The sequence below is a fragment of the Electrophorus electricus genome, chromosome 1 (genome assembly GCF_013358815.1).
Source record: "Electrophorus electricus isolate fEleEle1 chromosome 1, fEleEle1.pri, whole genome shotgun sequence".
Lineage (NCBI taxonomy): Eukaryota > Metazoa > Chordata > Actinopteri > Gymnotiformes > Gymnotidae > Electrophorus > Electrophorus electricus.
The window spans coordinates 33,249,892-33,271,963 of record NC_049535.1 but is presented as its reverse complement, the minus strand read 5'-3'; the positions used below and the strand labels follow the sequence as shown (position 1 = coordinate 33,271,963).

The 22,072-nt window shown below is 38.0% G+C and overlaps 1 protein-coding gene across 2 annotated transcripts; it reads left to right on the top strand.

The window, feature by feature from the left end:
• The first annotated feature begins 2,040 nt into the window (after positions 1 to 2,040).
• prmt1 (protein arginine methyltransferase 1) lies at positions 2,041 to 7,712 on the top strand. 2 transcript variants are annotated; one of them, XM_027014727.2, is made up of 10 exons: positions 2,041 to 2,114; positions 3,119 to 3,205; positions 3,445 to 3,600; positions 3,722 to 3,785; positions 4,373 to 4,515; positions 4,659 to 4,746; positions 4,861 to 4,976; positions 5,299 to 5,449; positions 5,915 to 6,036; positions 6,123 to 7,712. In XM_027014727.2, the coding sequence occupies exons 1-10, from the start codon at positions 2,088 to 2,090 to the stop codon at positions 6,204 to 6,206; spliced, it is 1,038 nt and encodes a 345-aa protein (XP_026870528.1). In that variant the 5' UTR covers positions 2,041 to 2,087; the 3' UTR covers positions 6,207 to 7,712. The 2 variants fall into 2 exon arrangements, with proteins under 2 accessions (XP_026870528.1, XP_026870527.1); XM_027014726.2 differs by having other exon boundaries at positions 2,043 to 2,114; positions 3,110 to 3,205.
• Positions 7,713 to 22,072: the final 14,360 nt, after the last annotated feature.

Genomic DNA, 22,072 nt, shown 5'->3' with positions numbered 1-22,072 from the left:
CCTGCTTTGTTAGAGTATTCCAATCATGCACGGAAACAATTACATTTAAAGACTTCTGTTTACAGTGTTGAACTCATTATGCAACACCTATGTCATGTCAATGAGTGCTGAATGCAGTATCCTCCAATAATGACTATGGACTGGGTTTAGCCATGAATTTTATTTTTGTTTTGTTTGGTTGTACCTAAAAAAAAGAGGCCCTGATAGCCTCTGGGGATTGTAGTTGTCGACTTTCCAGAAACATTAGCATGTTTTGGTTGACTTGTTGACAACAGCATGTTTTGTTGACATTAGCATGTTTTTTGTATATTGTTCTGTTTCTCGGGTTTCATTATTTTTCCATGTTTCACTGTAAATAAAAAGGCTTAATTTAAAAAGTCTTAATTTTTTACATTTACAGCACAGAGATAAATGACAGTGTAAATACACGTGTAAGAATGATCAAATAGCATATACCGTGCATAGAAAAATAATCCTGATAATTAGATATAAACATTTACTTAAAATGTTAACTCTATCTAAATAATAGTTTTTATGATTTGTTTTAACCATTTTAGCAGCTTGGATCAAACGTTAGGAGAGTTAACTAAAAATCTATTCCATTACAGATTTTTGATTCCCTATTAAAATGTATCTGCGACTTAAACAAAGGATTGCTTTCCATTGCTTTTGAGTCACTTTTAACTGCAAGTAATTTTAGGTTCCTCGCAGTGACAGCCAATATGGCCACCTATAAGATCCCACAAGCTCATGTGTTTTCTCTGTGCAGATCACGCACAATTTAGGAGACCTGTAAAAATGGTGCATATAAACGTCATGTCCCAGCAGTGCAGGACTGCTGAGAAGGCCCTTTGTTGCAGAATGGCTATTCCATAGACCAGTAAAAACGTCCCATATACGTTTAAAATGTCTTCGCGGTGACAGAATTATGGATGCCGTACATGCGGCACTTTGTGGGAATGTACTGATGCAAAACACTCTTCCGCGATAGGAGACTATGTTCGGCAACGTTTTAAAATAGAGTCGTTAGAAATTCCGTAGCACCCGGTTAAAAGCATACCTTGAAAAGCATACCGTAATCCGTCTTTTTCACTCCGATCGCGCTATATCGGTAGTGTAAACAGGAATAATTGCGGGACATGACATGAGAGAAATTCAGTGATTGGCTGTTTGAAGTCCAGTAGGCCTAATCTAATGTAATCACTGAAAACAAATATTGTTAATCTGAAAGAAATCCCGTGTTCACTCAAATTGCACCGTGCGCAAAAAAAAAGAAAAAAAAGAAAAGAAATCAGAGCTCACAAATGCAGGCCTGCTCCGTCTTAAATTGCAAGTAAAAGTCACAAAACACGCATCGTAGGAGCACAAGACATTTTAAACCTTTTAATAGACATATGCTACAAAATATACTGATGCCGTTTCTGTGCAATAACAGTGGGTATCGTTCACTCGATCAGAATCATTAAAAGGGGGGAGAAAGAAAAAAGACTAAGTCATCCTCGACATGTTGTAATATAGTCCTGGCTAGTAATCAATTCATTTCTTTCTGTAAGCGTAACATAATACAATTACATTTTTTGTACCCTGATTACCTAATCGCTACATGTAGTCTGCTACTACCAAACCTTGTCTGATATAAGGTTGTAATAAATATAGATAGGTGGGTAAATGAGGCTACATAACGTTAGCTTTATCTAACCTAAATAAATCCCATTAGGCTAAATGAAACATTGTTGATTTATTTATTAGTTTACCTAGACATACACTTTAAGTTGTAGGGTAAAAATTAAAAGTATAAATAAACTATTGGACGAATAACGAGTAGGTTGGGGTAAATAAAATCTACTTAATTAAATAGGCCTACAAGTCCTTTGACGGAAGCTTATCTATTCCAATTGAACACTTGCATTAAAAGCGGAAAAATATACTCTAATTTTAAACCAATGATGACTGGTTTTAGAGGAAAAGGCGGTGTATGGGGCGGGCCCTGCACGAACCGTCCAATGAAAGAGTCGGGCAAGTGCGCGAGCGTAAAAGAGAACGTTCGTGTTCCGAGCTGCACCCGCGGACTCAAATTTATCGTCGAAATGGCGGAGACGACGGACAGAATGGAGGTAAGCAGATATGACACAAAGCTCTGGTGTGCCAGGCCGGGACAGAGGGCAAACCATTATTACGCTTACTTCGAGTTGTCTTTCACCTCAGAGGGATAAATTAAGGTACTGTTGGCAGGTTCCTTTCATGAATTTGGTTATTGCGTAGATGGCCAGCTAGCCGTCGTTGTCCAGCTAAGGGCTCCCTGTTAAAGCTATACCGGCGCATCCATTTTAATAGTTTAACGCGACTGCCCGGTACAAACGCTTAATCCAGCAGTGCGGCTGTAAATTACGTAGTTACTGCTGTTAAACGTTTAGTAGTCTCTCACAGAATCGCAGTATAATAACCTAGCTCTCCTAGCTACCTTGGCTGAGCGTAATTGTCGGTTTTCGCACAGACCGCATGGGACTCGCTAGCTCGTTAGCTACTTAGCTATTCACTCGGTGGTAAAGCGGGGCGTTACAGCGTAGTTTATTGGATTAACTTCCAAATTGACACAAAAACACCAACACTTACATGCCCCGTTAGTGTTATATAGCTGGTACATTTAGATGTAGCTAGCTAACGTAAATTGTACTATTCAGCTATTAGCTAACCTAACTTGCTATAGCTTCCTTTGAAATCAGTCGTTTCAAGTCTGCTGAGCTCCATTCACAAGGTTGACTAGCTAATATGGCGAGTAATGGTTAGTATTGACGTGGGAACCGTTAGCTATAACCGTAAGATATAGTAGTAAACTACAATGACGATAGGCCCGTTTCTTTCCCGTACCACGTGTGCCGGTATCTGTAATGTAAGCTAAGCCTTTGTCCGAACGAGCCTGTTCCCTCCTCACTAGTGAAATTTGAAATTGGAAGATCAAAGGTAACCTCCCAAAACGGGCATCATATTTTAACCAACTTGAATAAAACTTTGCTTTGGTATTGGAATAAAATGTATTGGTGAACTCAAAGTATAAATTGGATAATGTTGTTTAAAAAAAAATGTAACACCCCCCTCCACTTTTCCCGAGGTGTCCCAGGGAGAAAGCTCAGCAAAGCCTGCGGCCGAAGATATGACATCCAAGGACTACTACTTCGATTCCTATGCTCACTTCGGTATCCATGAGGTCAGCGTTAATGTGAACTTTGTATCCTCATATCTTCACTACTGATGCGAAATGAATGGGAAAAGTCTCATGCAACATATTAAATATCTTTTGGAATTTTATTTATAATACATGTACAAGTTCATCGGGTGTCTAGAACAGCAAGATTAACCCAATTAGCAAGAGAACAGATTTAAGTTCCCTGTTGGCCTGTCTTGCAGTGCCCTATTTCCTTATCCTTTCTGTTTTCCTGACTTCAGGAGATGCTGAAGGATGAGGTGCGCACTCTCACGTACAGGAATTCCATGTTTCACAACAAGCATCTGTTCAAGGATAAGGTGGTTCTGGATGTGGGCAGTGGGACAGGTATCCTGTGCATGTTTGCGGCCAAGGCTGGTGCCAAGAAAGTTATTGGCGTGAGTACAAGTCCTGCTTGAGATCTATGCAGATGTCCAGCTATCTAGATCAGCATTGTAATACATTTAAGATGGATCAGCTGTAAAAGCGCCTGACTATTAATGCTGTGTGTATTCCTAGATCGAGTGTAGCAGCATATCAGACTATGCTGTGAAGATCGTCAAGGCCAACAAGCTTGATCACAGTAAGCTTGGTTTCACACTTTCATAGCACTAATGATCTTTGCCATTTAGACACTTTCTCTGCCATTTTACATTTTATCAGACTAAAATCATGCTTGCATTGATGCAAAATTAATTATTATATGCAACCTTTTTGCTTAGTTTGTCCAGGTTTTCGGTTTTAAATTCTGAGGAACTTTTTATAGAAGTAGAGACTTATTTATTATTGGTAGATGCATAGTTATACTTTCACAGAAGATTTAAATAAATAAAGTAGAACAATGCAAGTTATTTTTTGGGGAGTGGGGAAGGTTGTGTCCGTGTCTCGGTCTTGTCTTGGACTCTTGCAAAGTCTGTCTCTGCCCTATTGGTTTTGACTAACACTGCAGCATATTACCATGCTAAAGATATAAGCTGCCTCCATCAGTCCATTAATTAGTGCGGTATGGTTTTGGACACAGCCAATGGGAGAACACAGGGCTCCCACATTGTTTAGCCTCCAGCCAATCATCTTTCACATGCAAATGAAGCTTTTTTTGAAATGTTAAACTTTTTCCACCTTGAATACTTCATCAATGTTGCTATTGACAGTTTTCCCTTTGATTTCCAGTTGTGACCATCATCAAGGGGAAAGTAGAGGAGGTGGAGCTCCCAGTGGATCATGTAGACATCATTATCTCTGAGTGGATGGGATACTGTCTCTTCTACGAGTCAATGCTCAACACCGTCATCTATGCACGGGACAAGTGGCTGGTGAGGGTGTACAATGATTCCTTTCCCCAAGAGTGCCAGAATGCTCCCACCTGTTGCCAGTCAACCTATTGATACCGTTGAATGTAAGCTTAAATTCAATGTTGGTTAATACCTTTTTATAATGGTCATTTCATCCTTGACAGAAACCCGATGGGCTTATCTTCCCTGATCGGGCTACCCTTTACATCACGGCTATCGAGGATCGACAGTACAAGGATTACAAAATCCACTGTGAGTTTTTGGCTTGTGTGCTCAGTTTGCCGAATTCTGCATGTAGTTATCTGGTTTTCTCATCCTGTTGTGCAAGTAAATACTGTTTTAATGACTCCTTGATTCTTTTATCAGGGTGGGAGAACGTGTATGGGTTTGACATGTCCTGTATTAAAGAGGTTGCCATTAAGGAGCCGTTGGTGGATGTCGTTGACCCCAAACAGCTTGTGAGCAGTGCCTGCCTCATTAAGGTGAGTTCACGGGTAGACCCGATGTCTCTCTCTAGATCTGGGTTCATCCTTTTGTTTAGGGCAATTTTTATATTGGTGTTTTTAAATTTACATGTATAAATATTGGTGGGGTGGTGTCATTAGTGTGACAGAACATGGTAAGTATCATGCTCAAAAAAAAAATTTTTTTTTTTGATGAGTATTCAATGCCATACTTGAAACTTGGCTCATTTGTTTGGGGGGAAAAAAGGTCTGTGGAAATACAAACAATACAAAAACTTAAGAAGTAAATGCCAATTTTTTGTTGTGTGTGTGTGTGTGTGTGTGTGTGTGTGTGTGTCAGGAAGTGGACATCTACACGGTGAAGATCGAGGACCTGTCCTTCACCTCACCCTTCTGCCTGCAGGTGAAGCGGAACGATTACATCCATGCGCTGGTCACCTACTTCAACATTGAGTTCACACGCTGCCACAAGAGGACCGGCTTTTCCACCAGTGAGTGGCTGTATGCAGCGTCTGCCTGCTCCTGGAGCTGATGCACATGGTTGTGTTGTCCTGGAGACGAGCTGTGGAGCAGGCCTAACGTAATCAGGCTTTGCTGAAAATTGCTGGAGTCACTAAACCAAGCATTCCTGGTTAAGTTTAATAGGTATGCGAATGTGGATGGAGATTGGCTGAGTCCACTCAGGCTTTAACTATATGTTCAGGTTTATATAGTATAGTCTGGTGGCTTTTTGTTAAAATCTTCGACCCAAGTCAGCATCATGTCTGCCTACACTGTTATCCTGGAGCTTACACAAGTGCATTCACTGTTTTAAATCATTCCGTGTTATTGGTTGTGATTGAGAATACCTGAGGATGTCAAATAGCTACAATAAATTTGCAGTGAATATATTCTATCTAAATGAGAATCTTTTTTTTTTTTTTTCTCTTGGATTTAAATTAAATTCTCTTTATCAGGTCCTGAGTCTCCTTACACTCATTGGAAGCAGACTGTGTTTTATCTTGATGACTATCTGACGGTAAAGACTGGAGAGGAGATATTTGGCACCATCAGCATGAAACCCAACGTCAAGAACAACGTAAGCCCCACACCCCTGGGGATGACTGCATTAATTATTTTTGCTGTGCCATCATCTGATCATCTTTCTTTTTGTCTGTTCTACAGAGAGACCTGGACTTCACTGTAGATATTGACTTCAAGGGTCAACTCTGTGAGATGTCCAAGACATCAGAATATAGAATGCGTTAGAACCGTGTGTGTGTGTACGTATGTATGTGTTTTGGGCAACTCTTGAGGGACATCAGTGCATGTATTGTGTGCGTGGCCTGGTTAGTTTTAGATCTGTGTCTTATGGTTATGGAATCCATTATTGATGGAGAGGGAAAGTTTCTGGCTTTTATATGGACACTGAGTTTGTATTCAATGATGGCGCGAGAGGAGAGGTGGCGCTTTTTTTATTGTGCAATACTCACACAACATTTTTTGTTTTACCTGTATTATAGTCGTTGGGTCACTTGTCATGAAGGAATTAACTGCCTGGTGTGAAATGATGGGGGGGGCGTCAATTAAGACATGCACACAAACATGCACTGCATCCCTCTTGCCTGTACATCGTCTTCAAGTTCACTCACTTTGACCGTGTTGTGCAGTCTTTAAGCCTGTCAATACAGCAACATGTCCATGAATCACCCCCTTCGTTTTTCTTTACTTTTAAAACTTTTTTTTTTGTTTTGTTTGTTTTTTGTTTTAAGATAAAGCCTCTTGAGTGTTTCATTGCCCAACGACACTCCATCAGCCAATCGGCATGCGTCTGCGTGCAGGGACAAATGCTGATCGTTGGCATATTTTTGCAGTTCCATGTGAGGAGTCCTCTGTGTTCACAGTAAATAAAAATAAAGTATTGTTCTAAATTAGGCAGCAGTTTCAAACCTTGTGATTGGCTGCATGTGCTCACAGTCTTGCTTGGACTTTTATCCTGGCTGTGCTAAAGAACCTTGCTTGTTGCCAGTAGAGGGCGCCATAATAAAATGGTTTCTTTGCGGGTTCATTCTGGTTTTATTTTCTGATGATAGTGATTCTGCTTTTTACATCTTGAGTTGTAGGTAGAAACTGCGATGGCTGGATGGAAGCTGCAGAGTTTAGTGTAATCTTCTCAAATGCAGTCATGGCTGCTGTAATATTGGACCTTTTCACTGTTGAGGTCTGCAGCTCGGTCCCCCTCTGACTCATGGTTTTTCATCTTTTGTGCTGTGAGCACTTAGATGTTAAGTTTTTTTTTTTTTGTTTTTTTTTAATGCTGATTATGCATGAACTTCAAATGGACTTAGATACTGCCCCATTTTGTGATGTGTAAAGTCATTTTTTCATACTGATTAAGTCTAGTCTTAGGCTACACCACTGGGGTGTCTTTTGGGGTTTTTTTTTTTTGGGCCTTACTTCCTACTTTGCTATGCCTAGGCTTTGTGTGTGACTGAGAAACTGACACTTGTTACCTCTAAATAAGCCAGAGTGCTAAACACTGATTAAGCCTAGTGGTAGGTTAATGTTTTTTCCTTGGATTAGGCTTAGCCAATTTCAGCAAAACTTGCACTGCATGTTATTGTGAACAAAAAGGTGCAGGGGCTGAATAAATAGTCATTTAGGTTGATCACTGATCTGGGTACAGCTGGGTTGCATTATACCCAATAGGATGTGTTCATTTTTCCTGCTTTATTATTATTTTTTAAGAAAATAAAATTTGGGGTGAAAACATTACTTTGTTGCTACATGTCTCAACACCTGTTTCTCAATGCCAAATATAATATCAGCAGCCACTTTATTAGAAGTGGATGTTTTTGGTTGTGTAGTTAATCTGTAGCCAATCAATTGCTATGCAGATTTTTAATTTTTAATTTAATTTTTTTTAAACTTTCATGTTCATCAATGGTCAATTTTTCACTGGCAAATGGTGATGCTTCTACCAGCTCAGCCTGATGGGTAAACAATAGGCTTTGCTGTGCCCTATTCCTATACCACATTATACGCTTACCTGTCACTTTCACTTCATTTCACATCATTTATTCAGAACAGTCATGTGTCTGTGGTTCAGATTCCACAAGGTGTTTTTTGGGCCATGTTGCAGACTTGGCTGCATGCTGATGCTGTGAAGCTTTATTTGAATCAGATATGGTGACTGGGGAGGCCACTGAAGAGAACTGAACTCATGGTCCTAGTCCTGGAACCAGATCTGAGATGATTTGTGCTTTGTGACCTGGCTCATCAGCATGTGGGAAGTAGGCAAAAAAGGATGCATGAGTTCAGGCTGAATCCTCAGGCTGGTACATTCAAATAACTCCTGATTTATATCAGTAGGCACAGTGTGTAAACCCCCCCCCCCCCCCAAAAAAAAACAATTCCCAGAACCATTAAACTAAAACTGGCCCCAGTCTGAGTTGTTCACATAAGGTAGGTCAGGTTCCATGCAGACTATACCAAATTCCGTTCCAGTTTTAGTCGCAGCAGAAACAGATTTGTCAGTGAAACCCCCCTCCAACTGTCCAGTTTCTGAGCCTGTGTCCACTGATCCTCTCTATTCCTGTTTTAGGCTGACAGGAGTGACCATTCTCCTTTGACCTCTCATCAGCAAGGCATTTTCATCTGCAGAACTACCACTAAAGGATTTAGTTTTTGTCCCATTCTATATAAACTCTAGGAACTAGTGTGAGAAGGTCCCAGCAGACCCAGTTTCTGAAACACTTAAACCAGCCCATCTGACATCTACATCTCCGCCGTGGTCAGTCACTTTTTGTGACCATAAATTGGATTTCATGGTTTTCTTGCCACAACGAAATGCATACCCAATTGATCAGAACATTGCTAATGTAAAGGTCATATATATACATTCTATTTATTTATTTATTTATTTATTTATTTACATGTGTAGTGACTGCATTACTTTTTCAGCCATTCTTCTCGGTCTTTAACTTTTGCTGTGTGTGTTTCAGATGAGTTTTTTTTTCATGTTGTACTATTTTAGCCTAAGTATAAAGATACTGATTGCTAGGTGTGTGTTTTTTTCTTTCCCCCCCCCCCCCCCATTATTAGGTTTTGGTTGGAAAAAGTTCTATGAAAAATCAGGGAAACAACTGGAGTCGTGAAGGGCATCTCAGAGAAGCTGCTTGCTTCTAGTGGTAGTGAACTGGAACATTTGAGGCATGAGGTAGCAAACTGGTTCTTTATCTTTGTTTCTTTCTTTTGTCTCGTTTCTTGTTTTTCTGATGTTTGATCTGAAGGAATGTAGTGGGTGAGTAGGTGCTGTTCAATCATTCTGAAAATTGAAAAGATTGCAGTGGTTTTTTTACCAGACATCAAAAGGATAATTACAATTCCTTTCTCTTGTATTTATCTGTAAGATAAAAACATGACATAATAGTTTTGCTGACAAATGCCATACTTTAAACACTGCTAAGCAACCCCACAATGACTCATTTGCTAAAACTCACTTTTCCCTGACAGTAGTATGAGACGTATCATTTTTGGAAAAAAAAAATTAGCCTCTTCTGGCTCCGCCTACTCCTAATGCTACCTGTAAGCATACACTATACCTGAATCACAACAGCCAATCAGACCCAGGAGGACAGTTTGACGGAGTGTCAATCACTGCCAGTGCATGTACATGCACTCATTCAGTTGAGCTCAGGAATTTGAGAAAAGCAATAGTGCATAGACAAGCCTCATCAGTGAAGAAGCTGCCCACCCCTCCATCGCCAACAACAGCTTACACGACAAAAGGAAATAAACACAGGATGACAAATTAAGTAAAGCAAGCTCAAAAGAGAGAACTCCATTGTGCCCAAGATAGAACAAGGATAATTAGAGTGCAGTTTTGGAGGGTAAAAAGACTCCAAGCTGATGCCAAGTTTGCCACATTTCTGTTTGACAGGCATTTACCCCTGCTTCATATATTTTTGTTTTGATTAATAAAAAAAATGATCTCCATTCGGAGAAATTTCCTTATATCATTTAGGCAGTCAGACATTCTGATCATAATATTGGCTGGAAAACTGAATTTCAGAGGCTGCCTTAACCAGAGGATTAACAGACTACCCCCAAACAAGCTAGATGTGTGTAGTGAAGTGGAAACTGAGACACCATGAACGATACCTGAACAGAAGCATTGACCAATGTTAGTGTTCCTCATTGCATCTCTGAAAAATCTGTTCTGGGTATGCAGTTTGTGAAAGGCAATGTTATTCTTTATTTATATATTGCTGTTGGCAAACCCATTACTCATTGTGAGACTTGATATTTTTCCCAAATGTCCTGGCAGGTGAATCACATATCACAGAATGTAGTTTTAAGAACAGCTTTTGCCATTAAACTCAAATCCTCTCACCGAGCCCTTTAACTCCAAACGGCTGGAGTTAACAAAATCTCCCCAGTACACCTCAGCTGAGTTTGGTCTACTTGATCCACAGAATAAACGATAACAGCTGGCTCTTAAATTGGAACACGAAGAGTCCCACAGCTGGACTACACAGCTCTTACACAGAGGTATGTTTATCTGCAGTTTTAAGGTAAAACCATCCTCAGTTGATTCAATGGCCTGAGACATGTTCCTGATGGAAGACAGAATGCGAAAGTAATAATATAGTCCACCCCATGCTGAGATTGGTGTTTGTTTTCAGAAGGGTTCTGACATCCTTTGGAAGATCAGAGTGGTAAAATATGATCAACCCAAGCAATGCTATAAGGGAACCCCTAAATGTCAGTGCCACTAAGGGTGCAAGGCTGATCAAAGTCAGACGCTTCCTCAGAAATATCTACACTATCACTCAGCTCTAGAGGAATTGCATTATCATCTGCAGTGTCCTCCTTAAACACTCCCATAATGCTTTCTGCCCTTTGCAGCCTCCTCCCATATACACCTCATCAGATCCTTTTGGCCTGTGCTCCTCACTATAACCATGTCAGGCATAATTATTGTTATGACTATCTTGTTTTTCCTGCATTAATCTTTCATCTCTCTTTGTGGGCCATCTAATGATAGAGCTGTAATCAAAACTTCCAAAAAAAGTTGTCACTTTCCTTAAGTGACTTCTCTATTGTTCTTATTTTTGAATACTTAGTCATTATTTAATTTTAAAATTTTATTTTATTTTATTTTTTACATTCTAGTGATGTTTAATTGTCAGACACTCCGTCCAGGCCCCCCGGCTGTGATCAAGTAAAATGGGCAAAGTATGCTTTATTTGAATTTCATTAGAACACAAGAAAATAGTGTATATTTAAAAATAATAATTGTATTTATAAAGGTTCCAGTTTCAAGAATAGATAAACAAAGTGCGTCAAAAGTCTACCAAGAGTAAATGTAAAACCAATATGCAATATGAAGCATCTAAACCTCTCAGAAAAAGGTTATGGGAAAGAGTGTAAGAGAGCTTTTAAACAATGAAAGTCATTCCAGCTCATGGACATCTGTGTGCACGTTGTCACTTTTGAAATGCAGCCTTCACAGTGAGATCCATCATCTCTGTAGATCCTTCTTCCTTCCTCCCAGTTCACAAAACCATTTTGAGGCCTTTGATTCACTGTGATCTCCGTACACATAAATATCCAACTTGCATGGATGTATTTTTCTCACTGTTTGCTTTTCCTTGTTTTTGTTTTTATTTGAAATGTATTTTAAATGGTGTGGGCTTGTCAGGTCATAGCTTGGAAGCTGTGAGCATTTCCTGGCAATTGCTCTCTCTTTTTGCTAGCAGTCTTAAGAGTCCTGCAGACATCTGAAAGAGAAAAAGTAAATTTAGACAAATATTTATAGACACTCAAGTGAACATATGAAAACATTTTTAACGGGAATTTTATTTATCATGAAGTAATGCTGAATTTTAAGCTTGCCTGTTGAATTTTATATTTTGGAGAGCATTTTTGCTTCACAAAATAAAAACAAAACAAAACAGGTGGTTATTAGATTTTCGCTTCAAAATACAAGAAACAGATAAACAGGCACAAGTAATTTTTCATTTTCATTGTCAGAAATAACAGGTGGAAAATGTAAAGAAATTCTATTTGTTCTTCCTTCAAAAATAAAACAACATTTCCAGGAAACAAAAACAGAAAATCGGTCTGTCTTCATTTTTCTGAAACAAGAAATTCTTCAGTCATTGGCAGGCACAGGAATAGGAGTAACCTACCCTTGTTATAGTCAGGATAGAGCAATGCATGTTTTTGGAGCAGTACTACTTTAGGAAAAACCTCTCTTCCCTATAATCATGCCATTTTGTTGTGGAAGATAATCCTCTTCTTGTCATGTCTAAAACGATTTCAGACGGTGGTGTAAGTTCTGAAGTTGCGGCAGGGCAGGGCAGGGCGGGGCGGGGCGGGGGGGGGGGGTGCAGGCAGTTCCACTGGCTCTCATGGTGCAGTACAGCCTCGAGTGACTGGGTTTCCTACAGTTCCAGTTGTGCTCTTTCCATCGGGAACTCCGCTACGCATCTATAATTCATGAACAGATCCTTTAACTTGCCAATATCCATCTGCAGCCAGTCTAAACACACGCTGCTTTACACACACTGACATTCAAATATATTTCTATTCTTTATAATGTATCTCATCCATGGTAGACAAAGAGACCTTTCAAACCAAATCTGTCTCAGCCATGGTAGACAAACTGATCTTTCATTATATATTCATTATTTCTAACTCTAAACTCATAAAACATGAAAGTTCTATTAAAATATATCAAAATATGTATTTTAGGAGAACATGCATGTCACGTAGTAATGGCTCTCAGGATTATGCCTGTAAGCACTGTAAGCGGATCTAACTGACATGAACGTGATTCACTGGCTACTTCTCGAAGTGAGTTGGCTCAGTTGCTGGCAACAAGATATAAGCAAGGCAATTCTTGCTTATACATCATCCATGTCCTTCAAGGAAAAGTCAATAATGTTTTTTCCTTGGATTCAGTAGAGAATCATATTTATTTTGTTATGACAGACAGACTTTGTAGAAGTGCATTTTTAGCAGATCAATATGTTCATTTCATATTCAGCTTATTAAACACATGTTTCAAAAACAGCTTTGAAACATTGAAAGCAAATTTAAAACAACTTTAAAACATGATATTCCAACTTTCATCCTCCGAGCCAAAAGTAGTCTTCCATGCTCCCCTTTAAGAGCAGAGAAACTTTTCCAGTTTTTCATAGGACATATGCATAATGTATTTTTCTTAGAGACTTCATAGCCATGCTACAGTATATTGTTGTATCTGTAGGACTTCCCATATTACACGTTTCTGACTGAACGCAGTATTGCCCTAATTATCTAATCTTTTACCAAACCACTTCATTCTGATTTGTCTTTATACTAGAGGCCAAAAACTTTTTTCAGTCCAGATCATGTGCAACACTGAAACAATTAAGATGACCCCATCCGATGAATGATAAGATGCAATTTAAGATGGAGACTATAATAATAATAATAATAATAATAATAATACATCTTTCTGATTTTTAAAGAGGGCTTACAATACAAAAATAATAAATATAAAAATATACAGAGTTAGCTACACATGGGTAAACATAAACACAAGATGTAACAAAATAGAACCTAGCTAAAAGCAGTGATGCATGGATGTGTCTGATTTTCTTTTTAAAAGTGCTGCGTGTATTAAAAGAACCCAAATTGATAGGCAGAGAAGTTTTGAGCTTAGACAAGGCTCTAAGAATAAACATAACATGGGCTCTCATCCTAGTATGCATCAGGACTCCACATTCTGAACGCACTATAGGTTTAAAACAAAGATTTTGACTAAAGCAGATTAATAAGCATTGCGGTAGTCACGTCTTGACGCAAATGCATGGACTAATTTCTTGCAATTAAAATGTAGAAAGAAAGCCACTAATCTTAGAGATGATACACATATGATAATCAACAGACTTACAAACATTACTAATGTTTTTTTCAAACTAAGATTACTATCCAAAATCACTCCTGACATTGCTGGTTGACTTCACTGAAATAGATACACAGTTTACAAAGAACTATGCACCTATTTGGCTTTGTCACAGTTAATTCGAAGAAATTGAAATATCCACAACTTGACTTTTGTACAATCTAAAAGGTAATTACTAGATTCATAGGCATCAGATGCCAAGGACAAAGAGATCTCTCATCTTCTTTACCTTGACTTCCGTTTCCTGTACCAGTGTAACCGGTATGGCTCTTTGGAGTTCACTCTGTAGCAGATGCGTCTGCAGTTCCTCCATGTGCTGCTCCTGCTCCGGAAAACTTTTGCTCCATGAGTTTTCGCCTTTTTAGTAATTCTTCTGTTCTGATTTGCATCTCTTTGCCAGATGCACAGATTTTTGCTTGCTGCTCCAGCTCTTTTTTTCTTGTATTCCCCCAAAGTTGGTATGTTGTGATAGTATAGCATCCACCTCCATTCTGTTTGACCAGATCTTGAATCTTTTGCAGAAGTGCTGCTGCTGCTGCTGCTGCTGATGATGATCTCTGTTATTGAACACATGGTAAGCACCCTCACTTTCTCCAGGTCATCTCCTCTTGTGAACAAACCCGTCATGTATTTGGATCGTCTTTGTCTAAAGATCTTCTCGATCTTCGGGACAGTTTGGTTTTCCTCAATACTGACCCCACTGTTCATGACTTTGTTCTCTTATGTTTCATATCAAAATTTGAAAATCCTGATAATTTTACAAACAGCAAACTGGTAGTTTATAGAAAACCCTAATCAACCTTGAACCTATTTAAATACATATGGAAAGGTCTGATATCACACCAAGCTGTCTCTGATCCATTTGGCCTCTAGAGTGCGTTGACAACTGTTCCAGCATTTAAGGATGCAAAGATATGTATGTGCCCTCCCTCTCTCTCTGTGCCCATTGGTTACACCCCATTAAAATTGCCTTCTGGGCAGCAGAGCGTGTGACAATGCTGAGGTTGTTTTGTTGGTAAGAGTTATGTTCTTAGGTTATGCATGCTGAAAGAATCATTTCAACACCTCCTTTTTAAAAATAAATGTGTGCATGACTAGAATATTTTTAGTTGCATTTGCAGTACCAACACTGTCTGTTTTTCCACTGTAAATGTAATAAACAAAGTCCCAATGTCTGTGAAAATGTTTATTTCATGAAAATGTGAAAATGAAAATGTACACACTGATGTTTATGAAGGAAATTGTTTTCAGCAGTCCTCTTTCTTTAAATTCATTTCTCTGAGTGCTTCTGCCATACAGCTTATATCCATTTTTCAAAGCAGTATATTTTTGTTTCAAACATGAATTATGGAAATTTTAATCCATTTCAATGTATATATATAGTTTATATATATACAGTCTCCAAATGGATATTTATAGTTCTATGATATGATCTATTGAAAAAAGTCCCAAAACATGCTTTAAATGCAATAAGTACTGTAATTCCAAATCTCATGCATTAACAGTACAAACATAGCACATATGATACATGAAAAATTCTTGCAAAAAAATTCCACTTCCATTTTTATTAGTTGTGACACTTTAGTTTCAAGCAGTATTTCACTTAGGCCCCTTCCTTGTCATCAAAACAAACTTGCTGTTGGTTCCTTTTCAGCAGAAAGTGTGGAAATCGTTTTAGTGTACAGGTTTATTGTAAGCAGAATGTTCAAGCTTTAAGCAGTGCTGAATGGACTGAATGTGATTTACAGAGAAATGTGAGGACTAAAATCCCACTGTTTCAGTGTGTTTGGAGTTGTTATCATGCTGAAAGAGTCCTAAAGGGTATCACTGCTAGTCTAGCAAGCGGAAATACCTCGTGGAATGCAACATATATTTGTATTTTTTAATTTTTGATTCACACACACACACACACACACACACACACACACACGTCTAGAGAGTACATAGTACATTTAGTTTAAAATTACTGTTTAATGTTTAAAACGATTGTGCGTGTGTGTGTTTTTGTCTGTGTGTGTGTGTGTGTGTGTGTGTTTTTTTTTGTGTGTGTGTGTGTATGTGTGTGTATGTGTGTGTATGTGTGTGTGTGTGTGTGTGTATGTGTGTGCGTGCGTGTGTGTGTGCATTAATTAGTTTTGTCTGTCTCCCTGAGTTTAATAACATTTGTAAAGTGTCACCCTTGTCGAGTGTGTCTGTCCTTCCCCCTCTAGCCATGCTGCTCTTTAGTCTCGGTATGTGGGAGCTTGCCATAAAGAACATTATTCTCGGGCAGACATGTCATGTTCTAAGTGTTCTTCCACACTCACGCTACAATATTGATTTGCAGTCACATTTTTTTAATAGTAGTGTATTTTTGTTACACTGTGTCTTACAAGCAAATAAACATTTACTGCCCAGATAAATAACATAAAATGGTTTTGCACAGTTCTGTACTGTATCATTTGATTTAGACTGGATTCTTTGTAAAGCTGAAATTTATTTAGGAAAACTGGAAAGGTTTAATGTGCTTTGTGAGACAATCCCCATGTTTTATTCATAAACATACAACCTAAATTTCACTGACATATAAGATCATTATGGGATTTTCTTTGGACATCCTCTGGGTTAAGGCATTAAACAGTGACATTAAACAAGTTTCAAAGAGTTCCATCTTAACAGAGTTAAGTGGGATTTGTTCAGTGGTGCATGGATGGATGGGGGAATTATTCCCTCAGAACATAATTTGATAGGTTACTAACTGGTATGTGGTTTACCCTGGTATATTTGAAGTCTTGGTATAATACTTTTTAAAAGTTCTATGGTAAAATGAGAAAGCTCCTGTTACTTACACTGCATGCCATCTTGTTGTCAGAGACCTGCGTTTCCCAGATGTTGTCTCAGTTCTGGATGAAAGGAATTGTTGCTCTCATTCCAATCTTTTAGACACCAATTTAGTACAAAAAACCTTCACTTTTTTTTTTTTTACTGTAAGTGGGTGTAGCATGAGTTTGTTCTTAGTAAATATGATGAAATGATGGCTTTGAGACCAAAGTATGAAATGTAAAAGTTACCTGAATTGACACCTTTATATAAAAGATGAAATTAAAATACAAGAATTTGTTATGATTTACTGCATCCACAAGTAGAATAAAGATATCGTACCATCCTGAATATTTATACCAGATAACTGAGATTTAAAATTTCAGTTTATGTGTAGGGTAGTTTCTTTTGTTCTTTAGTAGACTTTTACTGTTATAATTCAACAGTCACTCATCCTGGAAAGCAGAATTATGGATGAGATTACTGGATGCATTCTCTCTTAAATATTTTCTGTCTGACATGGTATCCCGTTCTTCACCCTAACACTGACAAATATGGACACTCTCTGCTGGGCTGGGAGAGAGGTGGATTCTTTTCCATGCAGTCTTACAGATGATGGTTGGCTTTTGTGTTTATGAACATGTGCAACATGTTGAAAGAACAACGCGATGTGCCTAGAGGTATCGGAGGTCTCTAAGAATGCTTCTCTCCTCCTTGCAACTCCATGCTGATAGAGCTGCTTCGGGGCATTGGTACCAATCAGTAGTGGAATTTGACTGTTAAAGTGGCAGTCAGGAACTATGAGCACTACTGAAGTCATTTTTCTCTACCACTCTTGAAGGTTTTAAGCAAAACTTTTGAAGGTTTTAGGGAAAGAGATCAGTGTGGTATGTAGCCAAGGTAGAGAACATGCTGCCCCCAAGCACCCTCAACTTCAAACACTGAATTAATAGTTTAAAGAAGAAATGACTCAAGAGGAATGCCTTCTGTACATACTGAAGTACTGCAATGTGGCCCATGAGGCAGTAACTGGTGGATATGGAAGTTCCAAGCCCCTTCTCTGGGCCTCATGTGAGGCACGTCTCTGGGATGAGACTCATGTGGATCCCTGGCTCCTGCCTGCTCCATGACAGGAGATGCTAAAGTTTGATGTTTTTCATTAGTCCATTGCTTGAGTTGAAATTGCTCAACTCGGTCTCTAATCTCTTGCAGATAAGGACAGAACTTTGGTCATTAGACCAGTGGCCTGCTATATATTCATCCCTGTCACATTTAAAGCAATGAGTTGGAAAACTAGGTGCCCCATTGCATTAATGATGATGATGAGAGTTGTTAACCCTAGAAAGCCTGTTTGCTTGAATGTGAGTCTTATATAACTCTTTTCAGCTTTGGCAACACAACTACCTGACTGTGCAACTCTGCTGTCTTTCTCTCAAGGTTGAAAGTTTTATCTGTGCTTTGTCAGTTGTCCAGAGCTCTCATCATTAATTGGTAAGCTATGTACTGACTGAATATATGCTACAGCCGTTGAACATCTTAAATGTTTTTTTTATTCTATAAATAGCAGATCAGTGATCTTCAGTTCTTAATAAAAGAAACAGCTCAGGAAATGACGGTTCATTGCCCTTTTTGTGGTCAAGTTAAAGTTCTCATATCATACTTTGGTCCCAGCATCCTCTAAGGAATTGTCTGAGGTGTTTAATAGAATCCTTCGCCAGAACTTCCTCTCTAGAGATGGCAGGGGTGAGAAGAATCTGCAGCATTTGGAGGTTGCATGAGTGTTTGGCTATGAGAAGTATCTTCTGAAAATGCATGCTTGTCTTCAAAGGACAAGCACCTAATTAAATAAATCCCAACGATCACTTTGACTATAGGTGATTTGACATTCTATGAATACTACTGGTATTTTTTTTTTAATTTAAATGGATGACTACCTTTTATTACTGTTATTCAGTCACTGTTATCTGTCATTATAGATTATTATAATACTTATGAATTTACATGTGCACAGAACCTGATATGATGATTCTGGAGGTTGTTCTCTTTTTACTGCTAAGTAGTGTTGTCAAGTGTTCTTTTGAGTTCCTTACCCTCAGGATTAGATATATCCTTCACATCTGCTTATACCACATCAGTATGTATGTCTTATTTGGAGTCTTACAATCAAATGTCTGATGGCAAAAGCATTGTCCAATGTCAAGACTGTTTATACTAATGAGTAGAGGGAGCTGAGAGCTTCATACCATCTGCTTGTAATGAGCTCTGGTCAGGGTGATGGAGCATGGAATAACATGTGACAAATGTTTTCAGACTCCCATGTTAGCTAGCTGTGTATCATGAAAAATCAAAATTTAACATATTAATCTTTTCTCTGTGCTTTATTTCAAGCACTTCAGGGCAAAGAAACAGTACAATGATCTTATTGTCTCAGGGGAAACATTAGGGTGTATTTGATTGACTACCTCCTCATTGCTTAAATGTGCTTAAACAAAAGATCCAAAGGATGTCCTGTTTAATATTTATTGCTAGCTGTGACTATAACTAAAAATTGAAAAGTACAATTTTGGCCCTCTATGTAGCAGATTAACTTGAAAGATACCAGGCCTGAGGCATTTTTTTCTCAGCAGAAAGACACAGAAGATCGTTCAAATTCTGTGCTTCCTTCAGACATTTCCAAGTGTTGCAGATGTTGTACTATTGATGCTTGCATGAAAGATGTTGTGCAGTGGGTAATGGTCATGGAACTCAGTCAGTCAGGAAGCAAAAAATGCCTTGTGTTAAACTGGCATGCCCTGTGGTCAGGAAAATTATTGGTATGTAGATGATCAAAGTGCCAGTTTGTCATATTCCAAAGTGGAATCCTTCCCCTGTACCACTAGTACCACTAGTGTAGTTAATTGATGAGAAGCCTGACATTCTGCTTTTGCCCCACTATGGGTAAATTAGTCTAAGATGAGGAGATAATCACTGGCTATGTTGTACCTAATGAAAACTATTCTGAAAATCTGCAAACTTGTTGTTTTGCAGTTGTTATTTAGGGTTTCTGATGTGGCATGAGGTAAATGCGTAATCAGTCTGTTCATTGTGATAAAGACGTAATCACTTGTCTTTTTTACCTGTCAGTGAGGCTTGAAAAATATGCCTTCTGTTTTAAATGAATTCTGCCACTTCTATTACCTCATCTAGATCATTACATGCAAGAGAAGAGAAGAGGCACCACGTGTGCACTGTTCGCATATACAAAATGTTCAGGGAATATGTGTCAGACACCATTGTTCTGCCTTCTATGATTGACTTGCTGCACATTTACCAGTATTTATGAATATGAATTTAAGGTTTTGGTTTTTAGCATATCAAAAGGAACACAATACTGCACAGTTTGACAGTTTCTTAACAAATGTGTCCTTATGCTCAGGGAAGGGAAAAGGAACATTTTTGCATGCGGTGAGTATGCTCTGCATTACAGAGAGCTGCACACTCATGCATGTCTTACATTCAGACACAGTCCTCAGCATAAAACCTCTCAGTCACAAATGATTTTGTTGCTTCCTTGTCAAAAGTAAACAATACTGGAGCCAAATTGTCTTGGTAACAGTGAAAGGAACTGTCTAAAGTGCTCTGCAAAGAAAGTAATTGTTTCAATAAAATAAATATCATTTTCTGATATCAAAGGAAATTAATTACTACACAAATGAAGTTTGGATGATTTGTCTTAACCCTTAAAAAGATATTTTTACCATCTTAGAGCCACATTTATTTATAAAGAAACAGGCTGTAATGTTGGATTAGATGGTGATAGATGGTATGACATGAAAACAGTTTTGCTGGTTTTAAGAATAAGTACCACATGACCTGCTGTTCTGTAGCACATAGTTTATGATTCACTGCTCTCCAGCATTTTCCCAAAATCACTACAGCTGCTATTCAGCCACTCTTGGAAACGAGAACTATGTAGAATGTATAAAAAACCCCCAGAGACCTACTACTACTACTACAGATCTACTACTAGTCTATGAATACTCAGAATACATTTTTGAAATGATTGATGAGTATAAACCTAGTAGGTCTCTCAGATCTATGTCAGCTTGTACAGGTCAGCTTGTAGAGCTTAAAATACAAATTAAACATGGTGAGGTACTGTATAGCTTTTATACTACATACCACCAACTTCCAGCAGAAATACCTTATATGCATCTATTTCTAAGTAGTTACATATTAAAACATTTCTGTACTCTTTAATATAGCCGTATATTAAAACATTTATATACTCTATAATTTAACTTAATTAAGACTCATGCTTTAATTTAGCTAGACTTTATTTTTGTGCTGCCCTTTTGATGTAAATTATTTTTTTCTTAATTCTGTTGTATTCCAGTTTCTTTTTCTTTCATTTTATTATTTCATTATTTTTAATTAAGCTTTTGTATTATCTTTTCAATTTAAATAAATTGTTTTTTATACTATGTCTTTTTGTCTATTTTAAGTATATTTAAGTATATTTTATTTATTGGCCCATGACGGCCTCCTACAATGATTTGTTTGCTTTCCGCTGAATTTTCAAGAAACACTAACTGATTCAACAGCAAGTTAGACTATTATTTCTCAGATAAATGGGATTTATTAAGTCTCCTTCTTTAGCTTGTCTCTTTTCATATTTCTAAATATTCTACAAAAAAGGAAAAACTCAAAATTATGTAATTATTATAACACAAGATGAGGTTAATTGCTTCATTTATTCATTCACTTTGATAGTTTGTTTCGATGTGAGTATAAGCAGGGATGTCTTTCCACTTGGGGAGGAGAATGGGGGGATTTGAGGGCTTAGGCGGGGAGGACAACTTACGCAGCAACTGGGCCAAAATTCCAGTTGGACCCCATCTGTCTGAGTTTATGGTAACCATCTGTAATCCACTAAAACATGAAAATAATTCCATTAAAATATATCAGAATATGTATTTTATCAAAATATGTACATTGTGCAGCAATGGTTATTCTTTGGCCAGTATCATGTCAGTTGCACTGGGGCTCATTAGATCCAGGTTACACAGTGAAAGAAATTCTGTAGTAGTACTCTGCAAAAAAGGTATTGTTTCAATAAAATAAATATTGTTTTTTGACATCAAAGGAAATTAATATTTTTAAGAATTACACAAATTAAGTTAATGTTGGATGATTTGTCTTAAATCTTAAAAAGATATTTTAACCATCACACAATGGCTGGGTGAAAAAGGCTCTTCTGTAGTGCACACAGGCTAACATTCAAGATCTTTAAAGACACTTGAAATCTAGGTTCAATACAGTAAATCCACCTTTCTTGATGCAATAAATCCTAGAGCATAGCTTCAGATTTTCATATCATGAATGTTAGAGATGAATC